We start from the raw sequence: 23,393 nt of genomic DNA on the forward strand, positions 1-23,393 counted from the left end.
GACCTGGTGTAACCTATTGCAGATTGATTCTTTCATACTGAATACTATTTTTGACTGAATAAAACCAGTTAATTTAGATGTTACCATGAATCATATTTGAAAAATGATGTGCATATATTTTTCATACAGCAGATAGAATGCGGGTATGTCTGATTTGCATAACATCAGTATTACGTGACTACATTATTTTGCAATAAATATCACTGTTATTGTCATGTTTATGACCACAAAGCCGCTTTGAAACATCTGTTTCCTGTAAAGAACTAAATGATTAAAATGACAGTTGATGGTTTTTAAATAGTATAAAATATAATGGCTAATAAAACCAAGATATAACCACCTCTGATCGGGTTAAACAATATGGGTTTGCATTGATCAATTCCTTAATCCAGATTTGAATGGAATAGAATAGAATAGAATAGAATAGAATAGAATAGAATAGAATTTTGTTGGTGGTGAACTTGTATATATCTATATGTGATAGTGTGACAGTGCATATATATTGTAGGCCTAGCCTATATAAAGCATATGTGTGTAGGCTTAAATAAATTGATAAATTATACACGAACATAATTTATTAATTTATTTATTATGGTAGAAATGGCGGATTCTATTGGACTGGAGGCCGGTGCAAGGGTGTTTTGTCCTGATGTGATGGTATCTAGCTCTTTTACTACACCCGACCCTTTTATGATCAATAACCATAAATGAGTCGATTTAGCGATATGATCATGAATCACGCGCGTCTCAATCTTCACCGGACAGTCCTGCTTCGCGTGCAGTCTTTCTAGGTTACCCGGGTGACGGAGGACCGGCATCTCAGCTCGTGGGCTCCGGTGGTGATGACATTCATCATTCCCGGCGCGTTGTCTGCAGTTTGACAACTCCTGACACGTGTGACATATCTCACTTTACCTGCTCCAGTCGAAAGCATTACCTCCGGCAATCGAGGTGTCTATGATGTCCACTCTGCTTCCACTGGCTGTGAGGAGTAGATCACAGTCCAGCATCGGGCACATCAGCATCGGGCACATCACTGACCAAAGCAACAGCAAGAATTAAAGTCAAATAGTAATATAGTAATATATACATTCATTTATTATCATTGAAAACAGTATGTTATATATTACTTTTAAGCCTAACTCATACATAAGACAGTTAGGCCAATAATGTAATTTATGCCGTAATTAACAGATCTGTATGCTTATAGGTCTGTTTAATTCAACTATTAATAATAGCAACATATGATTTAGCCTATAGGCTAATAAAATAACAGATTGAGTAATAAACAGTGCAGGGGGAAAAAAGGCATTATAGCTACCATTTAATACTATGGTAGGCCTACCTTTAAATATTCCATGGTAGGCTACTAACTTCATTAACTGTGATATTTGCATATACTCCTTTGCCTGTACCAACTAGCCTATAGGCATACAATTAAAAAATCATAATATAGCAATGATTCCCCTAAGTCTACTTTTAGTGTAGTATTTAAATATTTTTTATCACCTTTTGTATATAAATGTTATTATTAAATGTAGCCTACTAAAAATAGATAACGGAACAAATACATTTGCCCTTTTTTTAATCTTTGAACTGCTGTCACATGCGCTGCTTTATCTACGCATGCGCGCACTTTCTGCTGTGTGTTGGTGTGTCACTGTGCTATCAGGCTAATCTCAGCTGCGCGCTTCTCTTATTACTACCTAAGTACTAACATATTTATCCCCGTTTCTTTACGTTTGTACCAGTTCAAACAACACGGACGATGGCGGATCCAAGAATACGACAAATAAAAATCAAGACCGGTGTGGTTAAACGGTAAGAAGGCGGAATAATCAGATTTCTTTTATGTGCGACGTTAAGGCCGCAGGTTCACCGCGCCACTCTACAGGCGTACGCGGCAGATGAGAGGCCTCTGCGGCAGAGGCTGTAAATATAGCCCGGTGCTCTGACAGGTGTTATAGCATTGTCCAGATGTCAAGTTCAATTCTCCGGTCACTTTAGATGCAGTGAAAACTACGAATAATGTGCATTTCATAAGAGTTTGTGTTAGTTATTTGTTAGTTTGTATGTGATTGTTATGAGGCCAATAGACTAATTAGCAAAATGAGGTATTGAATAATAGACTTTTCTGTAGCTGCTACCTTATCAAGCAGGCATGTGTGTTTATCTAGACTATAATTAATGAAAACTGCCCGTTGTGCTACTTGATATTGCAAACTATCATATTATTTTAATTCATTATCGTAATCAATTACCTTGGTTTGTAGCTCAAATTAATTTACAGCATTTTGTTATATTTATATCTATACACACAAACACACACATACATATAAATGAATAATATATATTATATAAATTATATTTTTAGATAATATATACATTTATGAACATATTTTCATGTTAAATTAAAGAAATTATGTAAAAATTTATAAAAATACATGCTAAATGCACACACACACATCAGATTTATACATCATCTGAAATGTATGGTTTGTTAGGATAGGACAATATTTGGCCGAGATACAACTATTTGAAAATCTGGAATCTGAGGGTGCAAAAAAATCGAAACATTGAGAAAATTCGCGATTGTGCTGCATTCACTCACAAAAATAAATGTTATATATATATTTACGGTAGGACATTTACAAAATATCTTCATGGAACATGATCTTTACTTAATATCCTAATGATTTTTGGCATAAAAGAAAAAAATTATAATTTTGACCCATACAATATATTGTTGGCTGTTGCCACAAATATGCCCATGCGATGTGTGACTGGTTTTGTGATCCAGGGTCATATATGTATATATATATATATATATATATATATATATATATATATATATATATGAGAGAGAGAGAGAGAGAGAGAGAGAGACAGACGTTTTTACTTTATTTTTGAAGTTAACATGCAATGTACAAACTTTATAGCATCAGATATGACCTGTGACCCCACATTGACATGGCTTATTTATGCAGTCCCCAGTAAGACCAGAAGAGTCTAACATTCACTTAACGAATGTTAGACTCTTATTAAAGTTGGTCATTTGTGTTCAGCGAGTGTCTCTGTTCTTGCCTCATCCTCTCTTCATCCCCTCCCTTTTCTCTGCTCTTCCCTGCAATCCCCACCTGACTGCTGTTTGCATTGATTGACCAGATGAGGGCCTGATTGAGATGGGCCTGTTTGATAGGGCTGGTAATGGAAGTGTGCGAATGATTCTCAGTGGGATTGAGAAAGTGAGAGGGTTAGGAAACAACTCGCACACCATGCCAACACAGGAGACAACATCGTAATGAGCCGCGCCGCGATAAGAACCGAACGTTTGGCCTGTCAAACTCTGCTGATGTTCACATGAGGGACCAATCACGTCTTGGTGTCTGAGTTCATTTATGCTGAATTTGCTTATTGCATCGGCACCGTTGGTGTCAATTGATGGTTTTATGATGGAACATTCCTGCTGTTTGGCCCAGCGATGGCAGACACATCGTTCGTGTCTCCGAGACATGTTTCTTCTGGATTTCCCATCTGTTTTTGGCTCTCGGTGTGGACGGTCCAGCCTTCGTATCGATTAGAGCGGTGCGAGTTGCTTTGTTTTCTTTCAGCTGGGTCTTTAGGTCCTATAGATTTCTCTCAGATTTCTCTCCCCATGTGAGCGCAGGCCTCTGTGGTTCAGTCAGACCGGGGCTTCTCAGCTCCAGGTCAGATAATTGATTTTGTCCACCTTTGAACGCTGTATTGCTGAATTGCATTTCTTCATTTGTCAGAGCTGTGAGGTGTGGGCTTGTTGATGGTCTCCTGGTTTACTCATTTCAAGTCAGTTTGTATGTTTGCTCTAAGCTTGGCCTCTATGTAACTTTGTTTTTCAATAAACGCTGATATATAGAAAGCATTATTGCTGATTCTGTCAATATAGGACATGTATAGAATATCAGTTTTGATGTTGAAATACATTGTCCTGTCCATTTGTGTGTAAACAGTGGCTCCTTGGACCATTCAGAATATGGAGCATTTACTTTGTTTTAGTGACCGGCTTCTGACAAAATTGCAGAATTTCAAAACTCAGAAGAGCATGGTGCTTGCAACGCCAAGGTCATGGGTTCGATTCTCAGGGAATGCAAGAACTGATCAGATGCATATTTTGAATGCAATTGCAATGTATGTCACTTTGAAGAAAAAAAAAGTGTCCGCCAAATCCTTAAATGAAAACTGTAAATGTGCATTTACTATTGACAAGGCTGTCAAAAGATTTAGGAACGGGGCAACATTACAAATCGCAAAATGGCCAAAAGTCAGCCATTTGACTGGTCTGGCCAATATTGGGTTGGGCAATATATTGGTTAAAACAATATGCTGCACTTTAAAAAATAATTTGTATTTTTTACAGCAAAATGCTGCAGTAAAAACTATAAATTATATAGACAGGCCACTCATGATGATCTCTGATTCATAATGTAATGTTTAACCACCTGTATTATAGGGCTGTCACTTTTGTGAAAAAATCCTGTTCGATTTTTGAGACGTAAGTGTTAATTGAATCGATTGTAAAATCGATTTTCCATGTCTAAAGACGTTTCCATTTTCATCACCACATATAGGCAAATCCACGGACAACTAACAGGCATTAGGACGAACGTAAAGAGGGCGCTTGAGACGCGCACAAGTCAGCAATATTTCTGATGATTTATTGGCCTGAAGTTTCGTGCACAACGACAAACAGGAGCGCAACATTCAGGGATTGAAATTAACACCCTCCAACCGGACAAATGCGGGTAAAAATGAACTTTGGCGGGTAACGCTGTCAAATCACGAGCCAATCTGGCGTGTTTCTATGTTTACTCACTTTCTTTACTGGGGAAGTTCGTGTAAGCCAAATCTGCGCGGATTTAGTGCAAATACGCAATTCGTGAGTCCTCATGATATATTAAATACAGCGTATTGCGCAGAATCTACGCATTTTTGGCCTAATTGAACACACACGTCACTAAGCAACAAATAACGGCGCGCTTGTTAACTTGCATTGAAGTAATAGCAAATATTAAAAAGCATTTGGTTAACAGAAAAGACATTGTTATTTTCCAACATCCTACATGTTCTGTGCACTGTATTGATCTGTCCACCTAAAACACATTTTTGGTAAAAAAAAAAAAAAAAAAAGGCCGTTAAAATCGATTCCCTATTTTCGTTTTCGATACTTGTGTTAGGTGGTCCGATCGATTGTGTAATCGATTTTCGAACGTAAAGTGACAGCCCTACTGTATTATTTAGGGCTGGGTATCAATACAGATATCCCTATTCGATTCGGATTCACAAGATCTCAATTCGATTCTCAATCTGATTTTGATTAGAGATAACTTTATCATGTCTTGTATGATCTCAGTAAGCCTTTATGAAGGGTTTACGCATGCGCAGTAAGGTGAATTTAGCATTTTCCGACGTTTCAGTGTGGACGAGAAACTTTTGGAAAACGCCAGTGTGGAGGGAGAGCGGGTAGAAACGAAAACGCCGGATTAATGTAGACGTAGCCTGAGGTGACGTGTCAGTGCTTTAAGACCTAGTACACGTGGATGCTTGTAATGTCAGTTAATTACCACCTCCAGGTCAAGCCCCTCTCATTCGGCGACATCCCACGTTTTCAAAAGCCTCAAGGGGGTTCCTGAAATACCCTATGAAGTGGTCAGGATTTCATGCCAAATGTTGCTAGCACAGTAGGGTTCTCTGCTCAGCCCCAGTCTGAAGCATTTAGGAATTTTTTTTTTTTTTTTTTTTTACAAAACATCAACTTTTCACCATTTTACTACAAATATATTCATCCGATGAAGAAATGAGCTATTTCTACAGAATTTTCTCTTCATCTTGGCCTTGACAACTGGATGGCGTTGGTCTGAACGAACTGCCAGCCGATTTTGCATCTCGCCGTCTTCTCCGTCTTCCACCATCCCTTTCTACCCTTCACTTGCCGTTTTCTTTTCTTCTTCTTTTTGGTGATGTATTCCAGTCGGTGTTTTCTGGCCTAGCTCAGCGGATGCACTTAATAAAATGACAGACGTAATTTGCTTTTGTCACCGGGTCTCGCCGCCGGCCCGCCGCCTCAAAAATACAGTATTAGAGGGAAGAGAATGTGTGTGTCGAGTCTAATTCTTTTCTCTATTTTCCAGAGAGATGCTTTTTCCATTAAGCTGAAGGAAGCAGCCCTGGCAGCCCCATTTACAGCTGCCCAGCTCCGCCCCTGCTATAAGCAGCTCGCACATCACCCTGCAGATACAAGAAATTAACATCAGCATGACACTTTTTCATTAGCCTGTCCCTCACTTTTATTAGAATTATGCTACACCCCGATCTTTCCACCCCTCCGGCTTCCTCGCTGGTTGCACCCCCATTCCTTTCCCCGTGGTCTAATTTTTTGTGTACGTGTCAGAGAAAGCCTACCCTTGAGCATATGTGGAGAATCGCACCAGAACGTCGTGATTGAAGCCTGTTAAAACGGGCGTAATTGACGTAAAATATGACATATTGTCGCAGGCGGAGACGACTCTTATGGCACGCGGCCCGGGCTGGCAGTATGTTTTATTAATGGAGAAGCATCTCGTGCTCTCTCTCTTTTTCTCGCTGTCTAACACACACACACACACAGCTGATTTTATGAAAAATGAATTCCGCAACGCCATGTCGTCCCGACAAGCGAGCAGGCCGCAGACGGAAAGCAGCTATTAGCTAGAATCATTATCAATAGTGATATTTTCAAACTCCATTACGGCAATCAGGCCGTGAATTTATTCAGTGCGTTTAGTTCATTTGGCCATAATTGATAAATAATCAAAATTTATCAATGTACTCGCACTGCGTTTTCACTAACAATCAAGCAAAAGTGGCCCATTTGCCACCTGACTTAGTCCAAATTAGGGACTAAATTGATGATCAATTAATCCTAGTAGGGCAGTACAGTGTCTTTGTGAGTGTGTGCGAGCAAGAGGGAGACAGATGCAGTTAAAAGACAGATTAGCGTAGCGATCAGGGTGTAGCTGGTGCAGTTTAGCACTGTGGCTAACAAGCATACAGCCTTTCTGAGACTGACAGTAGATAATCATTAAGGAAGAGAGAATTGGGATGTAGGAAATGCTGGAAGTAGAGACTGTTTACAGTAGAATGTGCTTGTTCATGGGGTGAAATTATGCCGGGAATCAGAAGTTTGTTAATGCCTTGATGTTTAAATTGTTTAAGTGTGTTTTACCAGTTTATGTTGTTTTAAAGTTAACAGTGCTAACTACTAGTGATTTATGTAGACTCAAGAGGATGACTGATATCTTTTATCATGCTATGAGGTGTTTTATGACACGGTTGTGGTATATGTCACAGCATAGTATGTACTGGAAATTCAACTCAAACATATTTTATGTGTCACATAAACATTTAGGAATTATGACTACTCAAAAGTACACTACTAAACATTTGGGCTTGGTACGATTTAAAAAACAAATGTTTTTGAAAGAAGTCTCTTCTGCTCACCAATGCTGCATTTATTTGATCGAAAATACAGTAAAAACAATAATATTGTGAAATATTATCACAATTTAAAATGACTTTTCTATTTCAATATATTTTCAAATGTAATTTATTCCTGTGATCAAAGCTGAAATTTTCAGCATCATTACTCCAGTCTTCAGTGTCACATGATCCGTCAGAAATCATGCTAATATGCTGATCATTTCTGATCAATTTAATGTATCCAGTTACAAGTATTAAGTATAAAATCTTACCGACCCCAAATGTTTGAACAGTAGTGTTTTTGTTCAATTTCAGCAATATTGTCTACATCTCAGTTTTCATCTGAAATTATGTATATTTCAACCTAATTAAAAAATATACCTGCATGATTGTTCATATTTGTGTAGTCACAGATGCAACAAAAAAAAAAAAGATAGATTAGTAATGTGAAACTTCAGGGCATTAGAAGTTGGTTCTCTGGTTTTGGGCCCATGTTAAGTGGCTTATTTGAATTTTGGGTGATCTGCAAGTTAGCCAGTTGTTTGACTTTGTGGCGGTAAATTCCTGACAGCATCGGTTGTCTCGCCCCTTGCTATCCATTCTCATTCTTGCGCTCTCTCTCTCTCTCTTTCTCTCAGTTTGGCCAAAGAGGAGGTTTTGTACATAAAGGAGGCAAAGCAGCAGGAAGAGAAGATTGAGCGTCTCAAGGCGGAGGCAGGAGACGAGTATGTAATCAAGAAACAGGTAAGAAGAATAAACCACCTTAAACAACACATAACCTGATGAGACTCACTCATTCAGAGGATGTTAAAAGTACTAGGTTTGGGGGACCAGAACTGAGGAAATTCAATGTTTTGTAAAACTCCAGTCAGGGACATAATTATTTAGTTTTAATTCAAATATTTGCACTTTTCTAACAGACAGCACAGGTCATTGTGCTTCATATGAGATTTGTTGGTCTCTTTTTTTCCTTTCTTTTTTTCTTTGCTCTCTTAATGTGAGAAATATTCCATGTGTCGTCAACGAAAAATAACGAAAAAATGTAGGCATTAGATAAACTGTTGATGGTAAATATTCATCACTGATATCAGAATTCTGTAACATTTATTTCAAGCTGATTATGTTACCAATAAAGTTACGATCCAGCTGGCCAATAATACAAAGTCAAATTTAGTCACATTTAGCGCTTGACAAGAGTTAATTTTGCACCTGGGATGTAGAAAATCCCCCCGACTGTAAAGAGAATAAGTCGTCAGACTGAGTTCTATCTGAGTGCTGGTACCAGTTGGTTGTTCTGCCTTAAGAGAAACAGCTTTGGTAACGGTTAAAGAGACGGAGCTGATTCAGTGTGGCAGCGCTGTGGGTGAGGTCAGGGTTAGTTTTAATGTGCTGATGCAAAATTAATGACGTTATGTAACTTTAGAGGAGTTTTGTAATTAACAACACATGCTGCTAATTTAGAGCATCTCAAGGAGTAGTGGACCATGTTCTCTCTCTCTCTCTCTCTCCTCATTCTTTTCTTCACCTTCTCTCTGAAGTGAATGCATATACAGCTCTGTTTTAAAGGGCGAAATCATATCTTCATATCTGATGACAGAGTGTACATGTGTTAGACATTGAGTGTGGGGCCTTCAGCAGCTGATCAATAACTTGAAAAATTCATTGAGTTTTTCCATTGAGCTCCTTCAAATGCTTAAAGCAATATACATACAAACATTCTCTCAATCTCAGAGATGATTTTATGTTTTGTAGCAGATGTTTTTATGTGAAATAATTCTTCTGTTTTTGTAATAGAATAAAGCTATAAAATCTCTTCAATGTCTTAAACAGGTGGAGGTGTTGCAAGAGGCAAGAATGATGATCCCAGACTGCCATCGCCGTTTAGCCATGGCCCACGCTGACCTACAACAACTGTTGGTGAGAATATCACACACACACACACACTTTTAGGTTTGTTCTACCTGAAAGACTTGAACTCAGTGGTGCTTTTAATGCATTGAATCTTTTTGTTTGAGAATCCTGACCAACCTGAAACAACAACATTGCCACATCTGGATTTTACAGCAGCATTTACATTACTTTTGATTAAAGCTACATCGTTTCAAGTGCATGCTGCTTTTTTCTGTTCAAGTACAGTAGTAGTCTCTGTTCATATTTGTGCCCTAATTTTTGGCTGAAAACCAACAAAAAACACTTACCTATATAGTCAAGTCACATTTATTTATATAGCGCTTTTTACAATACAGATTGTTTCAAAGCAGCTTTACAGAGATAACAGGAAAATAATGCAAAAAAGTTTGTTTCCAGAAGAAAATACCGTCACAGTCCAGCTTAAAGGAGAACTCCGGTGCAAAATGAACCTTTGGTCTAATTACACATTGTTACCTAGTCAACCGTTATCTGAGATTTGTTTTCATGATTATCGAATGTAAATAGTTTTATCTCTACAAACAGTTTAGCCTATAAAGCTAGTATAACGCTAGTATATTGGGCATAGTGTAATGACAAATAAAAATAGCTTGTTAATACCACTAACAAGGCTGAAAATAGCCCCACACTAACACGGTAGCATAATGAGGGTCCCTACCTTCAAACCGAAGCATTGAGAACTTTGTTAGTGTCCAGACAGTTTAATAAGAAGATATTTTAAACATAGTCAACTTCGCGTATACAGGCAGAAGCCATCTTTGAAATACAGTCTTTACCAGTCGATCTACGAACGCCGATCCAAGCCTGCTGTTCGCGCTCACCTTATCACAACTTATAGCTCGTTCACATTCTCACCAGCGCACTTGGATCGGCGTTCGTAGATCGACTGGTAAAGACTGTATTTCAAGGATGGCTTCTGCCTGTATACGCGAAGTTGACTGTATGTTTAAAATATCTTCTTATTAAACTGTCTGGACACTGACAAAGTTCTCAATGCTTCGGTTTGAAGGTAGGGACCCTCATTATTAGGGGTGTAATGATATTTGAACCGAACCGAAAAACCGCGATACACCACCCACGATACGTATCGCGATACTCTCATGGCGAACCGAACACGCCCCGCCCCCTGCTGCCCCGCCCACCCCCGGCTCATTGCACCTCAAGTGTTATGTGTACACAACGAATACAGGGCTGTTGCCAAACCACCATTAACCACATATAATCGCGATAAGGTCAGTGTTTTGTTACTTTTGATAATAAGCAAGGTGTAATCTTTCAAATTATGTCTATTTGATCACGAAATGCAAACAATAAATGCCGTTTTGGCGCTCTTAGATGTGACGTGACAGATATCACTGTATGCATGCGGCAGCGCGGAGCGCGGTCATCTCTTCCTCAGTTACAGAATAAACATGAATGGACACCCGAAGGTATGTTGAAAGATACAGTATACTTACTGAAAGGCATCATAACTCGTGTAAACACTCAATCAGTGTTTCAACAGCGGAAATACGTCAATAAAACGCTTAGTTTTTCACATAGCTTTATATTTACCTCAGGCAAGTCATTCAGTGTCCACAGCTTGCTGGTTTGCTAACTCTTTCATTAAATAAATGCTATATATTAGCCTATATATTATATTTTACTTAACCTGTTTATGATATCTTGATTATTTAATGTATGTTTAAAATAGTTGTCATGAAAATAACAGCAACTGTGTAAATTATTATATAACAATAACAAATTAGAGTAAAAACATGTTAATGCAAAAATTGCCTTACGTCCAGTTTTCATACAATTTGTTATTTGAGTGTTGATTATTATTTTATCATTTAGGCTAAAAGTCTAGGCTCTGTTGTTAAGCTTTAATGTTATAGTAATGTGCAAGTAAGGGCTGTAGTTTACAGCATTAGCAGATAATTTTGTTATCCTTGAGAAACGTTTACTTGTAATTGAATTAATTTAAAGACAAGGACACAATTTGTTCATTAAAGCACTGTTTAATAAAAAATAAAAGCAATTTTAGCTTTCTAAACCCCCCCACCCCACCGAAATGAACCGAACCGAACCGAACCGAGACCTCAAAACCGTGGGACGAACCGAACCGTCAGGTTTGTGTATCGTTACACCCCTACTCATTATGCTACCGTGTTAGTGTGGGGCTATTTTGAGCCTTGTTAGTGGTATTAACAAGCGATTTTTATTTGTCATTACACTATGCCCAATATACTAGCGTTATACTAGCTTTATAGGCTAAACTGTTTTTAGAAATAAAACGTACTCGGTTACTAACGTAACCTCGGTTCTCTCTAGAGAGGGAACGAGTACTGCGTAATAGCTTACGCTAGGGGAAAAACTCTTTTCCGCGAGATATTGAAGCCAAAAATTATCCTTAATTTTTTATTAATGTAAAACGCTTTGCAGCAGCAAGCAGACCTAGGCGAAACAGCTCGCGCGCCTATTGGTTGCTCTGCAGCAAATGCAGCAGCCTATCGAGAGAGACTCTGCGTGACGTAATGACCAATGGGGGCAATTCGCGCCCATATCGTCACGTCCCGCCAGAAGGGGCGTGGTCTCACCCTATAAATATGCTCGTTAGGCTGATACAAGCTGGTTTTTATCACTGAAGCGAACCAGAGCGTATTCCAAGCACGGCAAGATACGCAGTACTCGTTCCCTCTCTAGAGAGAACCGAGGTTATGTTAGTAACCGAGTACGTTCTCTTACGAGAGTATCTCTCGTACTGCGTAATAGCTTACGCTAGGGGAACACAATGCAACACGCCGTGCGTACAGGGATCCAACACCAAAGTCCCGGGGGCCGAAGCCCAGGGCTCATGTAATGCATAATCACCATAAACTCACATAGAGTGGAGGAAGAGAGGCTGGAAGCGTCATTCCCTATAAAAAAGCACCCAGCGGGGCTATTATATGACAATAAAACGCGCAGCCAGGGTGAAAGCTTTCAGCCTGATCTGGGTGGCCATACGTGTGTCAACACTCATGGGGCTGCAGTAAACTCAGCATCTGGGCCGCACAGCGGGGCAGATAGCACTGAATTTAGACCGCCAAAAGCTTAGCTTGTAAGGCGGGTACCTCCAGGTTATAGTATTTTATAAATGTAGACGGCGAGGCCCAGCCCGCGGCCGTACAGATATCTTGCAGGGAAACCCCGCTCGACCATGCCCACGAAGAGGCCACGCCTCTCGTGGAGTGCGCCCTGACACCCAAGGGGCACTGTAGGCCCTTCGCAGAGTAAGCGAGCGCAATGGCATCCACTATCCATCTGGATAGGCTCTGTTTTGAGGCGGCGAGTCCCTTGGAACGCCCGCCAAACAAAACAAAAAGCTGCTCCGTCTGTCTGAAAACAGACGAGCGTGACACATAAGCTCTCAATGCCCTGACGGGGCAAAGGAGACTCGCGTCCTCCTCCTCACTGAGAACCGGAAGGGCGGACAGGGAAATTACCTGGGCCCTGAACGGTGTATTGAGGGATTTCGGGACATACCCGTGCTTCGGTTTGAGAATGACCTTCGAGTCATTAGGCCCAAACTCCATACACGACGCGCTTACTGAAAGCGCCTGTAAGTCCCCTATGCGCTTCACTGAAGCGAGAGCCATGAGAAACACTGTTTTGAACGACAGGTGTTTCATGTCCACCAGCTGGATTGGCTCGAACGGGGCGCCTTTCATGGCCTCCAGGACCGTGGAAAGGTCCCACGTCGGGACTGAAGGGGGCCTGGGAGGGTTCAGCCTCCGAGCTCCCCTAAGGAAACGCACGACTAAGTCGTTTTTCCCCAGCGACTGGCCAGACACCGGTTTTGCAAACGTTGCTATGGCCGCCACATATACTTTGAGCGTGGATGGGGTCCTGCCCTTATCCAGTAGCTCTTGAAGGAAGGAAAGCACTTCCGAAACCCCGCATTCCACAGGTGAAAAGCTCTGGGCTTGACACCATGCAGAGAAAACAGACCATTTCGAGGAGTAGAGCCGCCTGGTAGACGGAGCTCTAGCCTGCGCGATCGTGTTTAACACTCCTTCTGGGAGGCTAGCGGGTACCCGTTGATGGCCCATGCGTGCAGGGACCACAACTCCGGGCGAGGGTGCCAAATCGAGCCCTCCGCCTGAGAGAGGAGGTCTCTCCTCAATGGTACAGGCCATGGGGCAGTGCTGGTCAGCTGCATCAGGGCAGGGAACCACGTCTGGTTTGTCCAGAGCGGAGCTACGAGCAGCACTGGGCATCCGTTCTCCCTGATTCGTTCCAACACCTGAGGCAGGAGCGAGACAGGAGGAAAAGCATATAGGGGGCAGCGGGGCCAAACATGAGCCAGCGCGTCCTTGCTTTTCGAGAAAAACTCCGGGCAATGAGCGTTTTCGTGGGACGCGAATAGGTCCACCTGTGCTCTGCCGAACGTTTTCCACAGCAGCTGGACCGTCTGCGGGTGCAGCGACCATTCCCCTGCTGGAACATTGTTCCTGGACAGTCTGTCTGGTCCCACATTCAGGTGACCAGGCACGTGCGCCGCTCTCAGTGAGAGCAGGTTGTGCTGAGCCCAGACCAGAAGGCGTTCCGTCAGCCTGTGAAGGTTTCGTGACCTGACGCCGCCCTGGCGATTTATGTATGCCACCACTGACATGTTGTCCGACCGGACCAAGACGTGGTGGCCTGTTACCTGGGGACAAAAACGCCGTAGCGCTTTGTCGACTGCTATCATCTCCAAGCAGTTTATGTGAAGGAGCTTTTCCCGTTCTGACCACAGGCCAGCTAGCGGTCTGCCCTCGAGCAGCGCTCCCCACCCCGAGGTGGAGGCGTCCGTAGACACCACCTTCACACTCGAAGCGGTCCCCAGACTCACACCTGACTGATACCAGTCGGTTATTTTCCAAGGTTCCAGAGCTGAAACACACTGAAGGTCGACCCTGAGGCGAAACAGACCCGCTGTCCATGCCCTGGGTGGAACCCGCGCTTTCAGCCACATCTGCAGTGGGCGCATGCGGAGCAAGCCCAACTGGAGTACAGAGGCTGCTGAGGCCATCAGCCCCAGCATTTTCTGAAACCTTTTGAGCGGAACTATCGCGCCATGGCGGAAGGATTTCACGCCGCGCTGAATATTTAGCACGCGCTCTGGTGACAGGCGTGCTGTCATGGACAGCGAGTCCAACACGGTTCCCAGAAAGGAAATTTTCTGACTGGGAGACAGTGAGCTCTTCGTCCAATTGACTGTGAGGCCCAGCTCCTCGAGGTGCTCGAGTAATGCGGCCCTGTGTTCTATGAGCTCCGATCGTGATCGAGCTAGAATCAGCCAATCGTCCAAGTAGTTCAGGACTCGCATGCCCTGAAGTCTCAGGGGTGCGAGCGCCGCGTCCATGCACTTCGTAAATGTACGAGGTGCTAGGGACAGGCCTAACGGCAGGACTGTGTATTGATATGCCTGGCCCTCGAAGGCGAATCTCAAAAATCGCCTGTGATGGGACGCTATTTGTATTTGGAAATAGGCGTCTTTCAGATCTATCGACATAAACCAGTCCCCGTGGCGCACTTGCGCGAGGATTTTCCTGGTCGTAAGCATTCTGAACTGGCGTTTGACAAGCACTCTGTTCAGCTGTCGTAGATCTAAAATGGGTCTGAGACCCCCATCCTTTTTCGGTACCAGAAAATATCTGCTGTATAGGCCCCCTTCGCTCTGAGCCTGAGATAAAGGTTCTATAGCCCCTTTGCTCAGTAGTTTCGCTATCTCGGCACGAAGTAGATGAGACACTTCGTTTTTCACCGTAGTTTCGACGCGCGCCGTATAACGGCGCGGGCGTCGAGCGAATTGTAGCGAATAGCCTCTCTTTATAGTGTTCAGCACCCATTCTGATACCCCGGGAAGCTTTGACCACGCATCTGCATGAATAGCTAGGGGCAGAATGAAATCCGGGCTCTGGTCGCGGCAAAACGGCAGCTCGAGAGCCCGGGCATACTGGGAACACAACACCGTGTTTACAGCGTTCGAGGCGGGGGGCGCGCTGATCACAGCGGGCGGCCTGACCGCGCTCAGCTTTTTTATGGCAGATTGTGCAGAAAAAGCGAGCGGGGGAGATCCCGTAGGAATCGGCGTGTCTGTGACAAAATGTGGGCGCGGGGCTGCGGGCACATTTATTACACTGAAAACACTGTCGTTCATGGCCGACTGAATGTGTGTTGGTTTCGTTTTTACAGAAACCAAGAGACACGCAGCATGTAGTGTGAGCGGGCATGGTGACATGGGCGCGTTTACTACATTGTTTGCACAATCGACCGGAGTCTATTTTATTTGTGCTAGCCCTGCACCGTGGCGGGCTGTGTCTGTGTGTGTGAATGGGCACTGGGTGGGCATTCTTACAACACTTATAACACCATCGGCCGTGGCCGGAACACCAGAAAATGCACTCTTTATTGGATTTATCTGGGTAGCCGTAAAAACGGCTTTTGTGCGCAGGCAAACGGGCTGAGACACCGGCTGGCTCACTGCGAAATACACTGGGACAGTCGCGATGTTTGGAACTGACCGATCGAGAAGTTTTGGTGGAAATCCGGCCGCAGCGGGATCTGAACACCGTCGCTTTCCTAGAATGGCTAGGAAGATTTTGAGGCCTCGGGCTTGATCTCAATCCTCGGCCGGGGCCCGCGCTGAGGGGGGCGGCGTCCGGCAGAGCGAGAGCGCGGTCTTTGGTCTCGGGCGTGGCGGCGCTGTGAAGCGGCGGCGGCGGGCGGTGCAGGCTGCGGCTGAGAACTGCGAGCAGACGGCTGTTTTGAGCGACCTGCAGCGGAGCTCGAGCGCTTCGGAAGGAAGTGCTTCATGGCCTGCGAAGTCTTTTGCACCTCCATGAATCTGTCCGCGAAATCTTTGACGGCAGATCCGAAAAGGCCCGCTTGTGAAATGGGCGCGTCGAGGAACACAGAGCGCTCGGCTTCCGTCATCTCGGACAGCGTCAGCCATAAATGTCTCTCAGCCACGGTGAGAGAGGCCATGTTCCGTCCTATGGCCTGTGCAGCGGCTTTAGTAGCGCGAAGAGCGAGGTCTGTAGCGCTTCTCAGGTCCGCCACGCAGATCGCTCCGGGTCCTTCCTTGTCCAATTTAAGGAGAAGGTCGGCTTGGTAGATCTGCAGGATAGCCATAGTGTGCAGCGCTGAAACTGCTTGCCCGGCGGCGGTGTAAGCGCGACCGTGCATGGTTGACGTCACTCGGCAGGCTTTAGAGGGTAGCGTCGTGTGAGCGCGCCGTCCAGCGGAGGGCGGGCAGAGATGAGACGCTACAGCTGGTTCCACAGGAGGAACAGAAAGGTATCCTCTGTCCTTCGCGCCATCCACCGAGGAGAAAGCAGCAGAGGCAGAGGTACGCAGCCTGGCGGAGAAGGGGGCGTTCCACGATTTAGTCACTTCCTCGTGAAGTTCCGGGAGGAAGGGCGCGGGCCGCGATTTCGTCGGAGCCTCGTCATTTCCGAGAAAGCGTCCGTCCATTCTGTTGCGCGGCGGCTGCGCGGGCGCCTCCCAATCGAGGCCGATGCTTTCCACGGCCTGAGAGAGCAGACGCATCAGCTCAGTCTCAATGCCGGCTCTCTTACCAGTGGGCTGGCGGGAAACGCTAGCGGAGGGGAGATCCACGGAGCTCGCCCAATCCTCGCTATCGGATGCCAGAAGAGAACACGCCTCGGTGGGTTCGTCAAACTCGTGGATGGACGCGGCGGCCGTTGTCCGTCAGTGAGCGACTCGAGCGAAACCGGCGAAGCTGGCGGGCGAACCGGCGAGCTTTGGCGGGCTGGAGAAAGCTCGGGAGCGCGCTGGGCGCGGCGCTTCTTGCGGCGCGGCACCACGGCGGGCTGCGGTGAAGGCTCGGAGAATGATGCCAGGCGAGTCCTCAGAGTCACCATGGGCAAAAGCTCGCAATGAGGGCATCCGCCGTCAGCGAGCGCGAGAGCCGCGTGATCCTCACCCAGGCAGGAAACACAGATGACGTGCCGGTCTCCATCGCTGAGCGGGGCGCGGCACGAGCCACAGGAAGGCATCTTTAAAAAGACGCAGCTCTTTTTGTGAGAGAAGTGTGAGTCGCGTCAAGTAAGCGAGCGCACACTCTCAACAGAGTAAATACACACAGAGTATGAAAAGGATATAGAACGCCGGAAAGCGCAGCAGGTACGGCAGTTGAAGGCGGCGAGGCCAGCGACTCCAGAGCTCGTCCCGCTGAAAGGCTTGCTTCGACGGCGCGGCTTCTCACTCCGGATCCAGCGATGCGTGTGCTTCGCTGAAGAGGTAAAAATCAGCTTGTATCAGCCTAACGAGCATATTTATAGGGTGAGACCACGCCCCTTCTGGCGGGACGTGACGATATGGGCGCGAATTGCCCCCATTGGTCATTACGTCACGCAGAGTCTCTCTCGATAGGCTGCTGCATTTGCTGCAGAGCAACCAATAGGCGCGTGAGCTGTTTCGCCTAGGTCTGCTTGCTGCTGCAAAGCGTTTTACATTAATAAAAAATTAAGGATAATTTTTGGCTTCAATATCTCGCGGAAAAGAGTTTTTCCCCTAGCGTAAGCTATTACGCAGTACGAGAGATACTCTCGTAAGAGAACTATTTACATTCGATAATCATGAAAACATATCTCAGATAACGGTTGACTAGGTAACATGTAATGTGTAATTAGACCAAAGGTTCATTTTGCGCCGGAGTTCTCCTTTAAGTAAGTTCACTGTTTCATTTGTGTTTTAAAAAAAGTTATTAATTTAGTTCATTTATATATACATTAGTGCTGGGCGGTAAACCGGTTCAAACCGAAAAACCGGTTTATATATTCGTTACGATATTGATTTTTAATAAACCGGTGTATTTAATTACAACGGCGGAACGAACGTTACGCTGCGCCGCGCGACACTGTTTCAGACGGACCCTTTACAATGTTGCGACTGCAACATTGTAAAGTGTATGTGTATTTATTGTGTATGTGTATTTATTTATTGTATTTATTGTGTATAATGTGTATTTATTGTCAAAGCAGCGACTGCGATGCGAGGGTGCTCTGGTGTTCCGTTACAGGGAAGATGGATGCTGCAGAACCAGCGTAAAACTTCAAATAATAGCCTGGGCTTTTATTTTCCCAAATCGTCGAACTGCATCGGCTTGTATTATCGACAGGCGTCTATATGAGACAGGCCTTTATAATTTAGTGTTGAGATGTTGTTCTTTGAGTGTAGGCCTAGAGTCTCTAATCTCTAAAAAATCTCCAAATGCTCCACGTGAAACTGCGGGGAGAGAGAGCAAGGCAGCGCTCGTGTTGTTTGAAGACGTTAGAGTGCGCGCACGCGGCCGGAGCGCTCTCTCTCTCTCTCTGCTCGTGATTCTATTTCTGCAGTCATTCAATTCTCCAACGCTCACCGATCAAAAAAAGGCTTTGGCGGGACAAAAAATTTGCTTTGGCGACCGCCAAAAAGCGGACGATTTGACGGGTTTTATTATATTAAATACAACCCGAAACTAAAAAGTTCTGTATTTTGTCTGCAATTGTCTTTGCATTCTGATTCCTCACTTCATTAGAATCATGACTGCCTCTTATTTGTAAACAACAGCATAATTTTCTAGGGCCATGCAAACCTATATCACTAGTGTGGAATTGTTCTACAATATTCACTAATGACAGTAAAATAGACTATCCTAAGTCGATTTACTGCAGTAATTCCTCTCTCAACCAGTAGAAAATGCTTTGAACACCTGATTATGCATAAAAAAACAAAAACAAAAACTGTCATAAACCGGAAAACCGGCATAATTTTGCAAAAAAAAACGTGATATAATTTTTGGTCAAACCGCCCAGCACTAATATACTGTACATATAGCCGCTCTGGAGTAAACCGTGATGTCATCGTCCAGCTCAGTTCAGCTCTTGTATAATAGTGTCAATGCAGGCAGATCAATATTATTGTTGAATATTAAATTTAATGTCCCCAACAAAGGTGGAAAAAGGCGACAGTGGCAAGCAACCAAAACTCACTCAGGTGGCAGAATGGAGAAAAAAAACCTTGGGAGAACCCAGGCTCAGTCGGGGGGCCAGTTCTCCTCTGGCCAATGAGCAAACAGTGTATGATTATGATTCAGGCAGCATTATAGGTCAGAAGTCAGATTGGTTTGGAACAATCTGAATATTATCCAGTTATATATACCATATACCATTTTTAGAGATTTCAGTGGCTATAATGTCTCTACATCCTGACCAAAAATGTATATGCATATGTGACCCGTGCTGGCAAACGAAGTCGGAAAGCGCATGGGCAAATTTCAAGCTAAAGCTAAAAAATAGCAATTTTTGTCGATTTTGAGGTTTTCACAAATAGTAGTTCATTAAGCCCTCGTCTAGCGATCCCAATGCTCCAAATAGCAATCAAACATTAAAAGTATCTTTATTTGTGTGTTTTCTGAGAGGAGTACCTTTGCTTTGTCCATGAAAAATGCAGTTTTTCTCTGCTCGCTTCTCTCACAAGTTTGGTATCGTTATAAAGCGCAGTATTCCAACTTTGTGAATATTCATAGTGAATCCTCGATGGCATGAGTCTTAACCAATAAAATGTGATTTTCAAACTCATGCTGATGTAAACAAAACGATCTTACTCGTGCTGACTGACGGATTCGCCCAAAGACGCCTTTCAGACAGCGCGCAATCCCGATATACACAGAACTACAGTATTTCAAAATATTATCGCGCAAACATTATCTGTTATGTCTTCAATAAACTGTTGGGGACAATCATCTGATGTGTAACATTATATTATATCCGTGCGGTACAGTTGGTCTGAATATAGGCTGTCTGTTAAATAAAATGCTTAAATAAATGTTAATCAAAGAATTGTGGAAAAGAAAATTAAGGGATGGTTGCTTGGTAATTTTATTTTGGAACCTAACTCGATTTTTCTCTAAATTGACTTTGCTGACTCTTCAAACTGGTGGATCTCAGTTATATTTTGTCTGATTCCAACAAATCATACATAATTTTGAAGGTTTTTTTAATAACAAATCATTTGAAAATGTTCTCGATGCGACTCATTTTGCCAGCACGGGTCACGGTTTGTCTTCTCGCATTGCTAGCCCTGAAAATGGTTAGCCATAAAAAGAAGTAATAACTATTATTGGTAATAACTAAAAACTATAATAATTAATATTGTCTAGAAAAGGTAATCATAGACTGAATATTGTCAGAACAGGAGGACATCTCACAGGTGTTGGATCAGTGCTAAGCACAGGGCATCTTGACATGGCAGGTTTATGTGTGTGAGAAAGATGTACAGGGGAGACCGTGCCATCCGCTTCCTGTTTGTTGACGCTTAGGGGAAATGGAGGGTTACAGGGATCACATTAATGAACAGAAAACAGGGAGATGAAATGGAAATCTGTGATAGCACAGGTGCATTTCAAAGAGCTCATTGCAGCGGCTCCTGTTTGTGTGTGCTTCAATAAAAATGCTTTTCAAACCCTCTACTTTTTTGTGTCAGCGTAAAACTTTCTGTCAGGTGCACCAGCTCACTGAGGCTTCACACACACACACAGTCCTGTGCTGCACTCATTTCAGTTCATTAGTAATGTTGTCACGGCAATGGCCTCCATAGAAACCGTCGTCGATCGATTAGCATTGATATGACCTACTCCTCTCACTGCCTCCATTACATTTTCACACTGTGTTACGTGTGTGAGTGTGGTTGTGTGTGTGATTATCTGACAGGTTCACTGAGTGGATTAGCTGTATTTGGGGATGCAGTTAGTCTCTCTCATTGTGTTACTGTGATCTGATTTACTACTTAAACTCCCACTCTTTCAGCCTCTCTGTAGACTTGCATGTATTTCATGTCATTTTAAGGCTGTTAAAAACTTTTTCCCCCTGGTTCACAGACAAGGCTTAAAGGAGAACTCCGGCGCAAAATGAACCTTTGGTCTAATAAAACATTGGTACCTAGTCAACCGTTCTCTGAGATTTGTTTTCATGATAATCGAATGTAAAGAGTTTTATCTCTAAAAACTGTTTAGCGTAAAACGCTAGTAATGGGGGCATTTAATAAGTAAAAATAAATCGCTAGTTTATACCACTAACAAGACTCAAAATAGCCCCACACGAACACAGTAACATAATGAGAGTCTCTACATGCAAAACGAAGCATTGAGAACTTTGTAAGTGTACAGACTGTTTAATAAGAAGATATTTTATGAAGACAGTCCACTTCGTGTACACAGACAGGAGCCATCTTTGGAAAACAGTCGACTAATCAAACCACAGAACGACGAAGTGAGCTGAACTGTATGGAGTTCAGTGAACTTCTGAACTGGATGAATGGCGTTCGTGGTTTGATTAGTCGAGACTGTTTTCCAGCTGTATACACGAAGTGGACTGTCTTTATCTTTATCTTCTTATTAAACGGTCTGTACACTTACACAGTTCTCAATGCTTCGTTTTGCATGTAGGGACCCTCATTATGTTACTGTGTTCGTGTGGGGCTATTTTGAGTCTTGTTAGTGGTATAAACTAGCGATTTCTTTTGACTTATTATATGCCCCCATTACTAGCGTTATACGCTAAACAGTTTTTAGAGATAAAACTCTTTACATTCGATTATCAATGAAAACAAATCTCAGAGAACGGTTGACTAGGTACTAATGTTTTATTAGACCAAAGGTTCATTTTGCGCCGGAGTTCTCCTTTAAGCCTAGTCCCAGACTAAAATACATGTTTGATCTGTTTTACCGTAAAACTTCAAATAATAGCCGAGTCCCGAATAGACGCCTGTCTCTTTTACACGCCTGGTGTGGCGACAGGTTTGGGTAAATAAAGGCCGGTCTCAAATAGAAGCCGGGTCTGTTTTTTAGTTTCGGGTTGTATTTTATCTTCTAAAACCCGTCAGAGCGTCCGCTTGCTGCGCTTGACAGTGCATAACGAGCAGAGAGAGAGAGCGCCCCGGCCGCGCGCGCGCACTCTCACGTCTTCAAACAACACGAGCGCTGTCTTGCTCTCTCTCCCTCGCTTATATTAATCAAAATTAATTGACACGATAGTAAAAGGTTGGAAGACCGCAGTTTCACGTGGAGCATTTGGAGATTTTTAGAGATTAGAGACTCTAGGAACAACATCTCAATGAACAACATCTCAACACTAAATTATAAAGGCCTGTCTCATATAGACGCCTGTCTCAAATACAAGCCGGTGCAGTTCGACGATTTGGGAAAATAAAAGCCCGGGCTATTATTTAAAGTTTTATGGTAACTGAAAGCAACTTGCACTGGTATATCTTAAGGCCTACTCCTGGCTTAATCTAAACCCTGACTGTGAAACCAGGCCATAATATCTCATTATATATTTGATGACTAAAATGATGCAGTTCATCAAGAAATCTGAGGTTTGGTTGATATTATTTTAATATGATTCATATTTTATTTTATTATTTGAAAATGTCAGTATTTTGGGATGATAAATGAATGTGTGTGTGTGTGTGACATAAGGAGGTATAATTATGATCAGTTCATTAAAATCTGTATCCAGTGCTTTGTATTTATTGTCAACTTCTTTTGAGTTGTAAGATGCATCATTTGTAATGAACAAAATATGACTCCTATTTATGAAGAAACTCCAGATTCGGTCCTGATAGTGACTTTAAAACATGTTTGTTATCAGGAAACAGAAGAGGAACTGGCCGAAGCGGAAGAATTCAAGGAGGCCAGAACAGTTTTAGAGTCAGTCAAGCTGGAAGGATGATGGACAGCGAGGAACACACACCCACAGACGCTGACGTACACTGACATCCCAACTGTCCATTCCATTTCTTCTGAAGCAAGGCAATGTGTTTACTGGTTGCTTATGTTTGCATTTCGTCGATTTTTGTATTGATTCATCATTTAATAACACCGTTTCCCCTAAGCCTTGTGTGATCAAATATACACAATCGTGAAATAAAGTTTCTTTTTATTATTTCAAACCATTCCGTTT

General features: G+C 43.3%; 1 protein-coding gene across 1 annotated transcript; it reads left to right on the top strand.

Moving 5' to 3' along the window:
- Positions 1-1,626: 1,626 nt before the first annotated feature.
- Positions 1,627-23,385, top strand: tbca (tubulin cofactor a). Its single transcript, XM_056243256.1, has 4 exons — positions 1,627-1,821; positions 8,130-8,235; positions 9,322-9,408; positions 23,082-23,385. Exons 1-4 carry the CDS (start codon positions 1,769-1,771, stop codon positions 23,160-23,162), a joined length of 327 nt encoding a protein of 108 aa, XP_056099231.1. The 5' UTR covers positions 1,627-1,768; the 3' UTR covers positions 23,163-23,385.
- The last annotated feature ends 8 nt before the right edge of the window (positions 23,386-23,393 follow it).

The sequence above is a fragment of the Rhinichthys klamathensis genome, unplaced genomic scaffold (genome assembly GCF_029890125.1).
Source record: "Rhinichthys klamathensis goyatoka isolate OS25496 unplaced genomic scaffold, OSU_Roscu_1.1 h1tg000782l_1, whole genome shotgun sequence".
Taxonomy (NCBI): Eukaryota; Metazoa; Chordata; class Actinopteri; order Cypriniformes; family Leuciscidae; genus Rhinichthys; species Rhinichthys klamathensis.

Bases quoted from the DNA above. Each gene is read 5' to 3' on its own strand.
- tbca (XM_056243256.1), top strand. From the start codon at position 1,769: ATGGCGGATCCAAGAATACGACAAATAAAAATCAAGACCGGTGTGGTT. The intron at 1,822-8,129 runs GTAAGAAGGCGG...TCTTTCTCTCAG, and splicing joins AAGACCGGTGTGGTTAAACG to TTTGGCCAAAGAGGAGGTTT. The intron at 9,409-23,081 runs GTGAGAATATCA...GTTTGTTATCAG, and splicing joins CTGACCTACAACAACTGTTG to GAAACAGAAGAGGAACTGGC.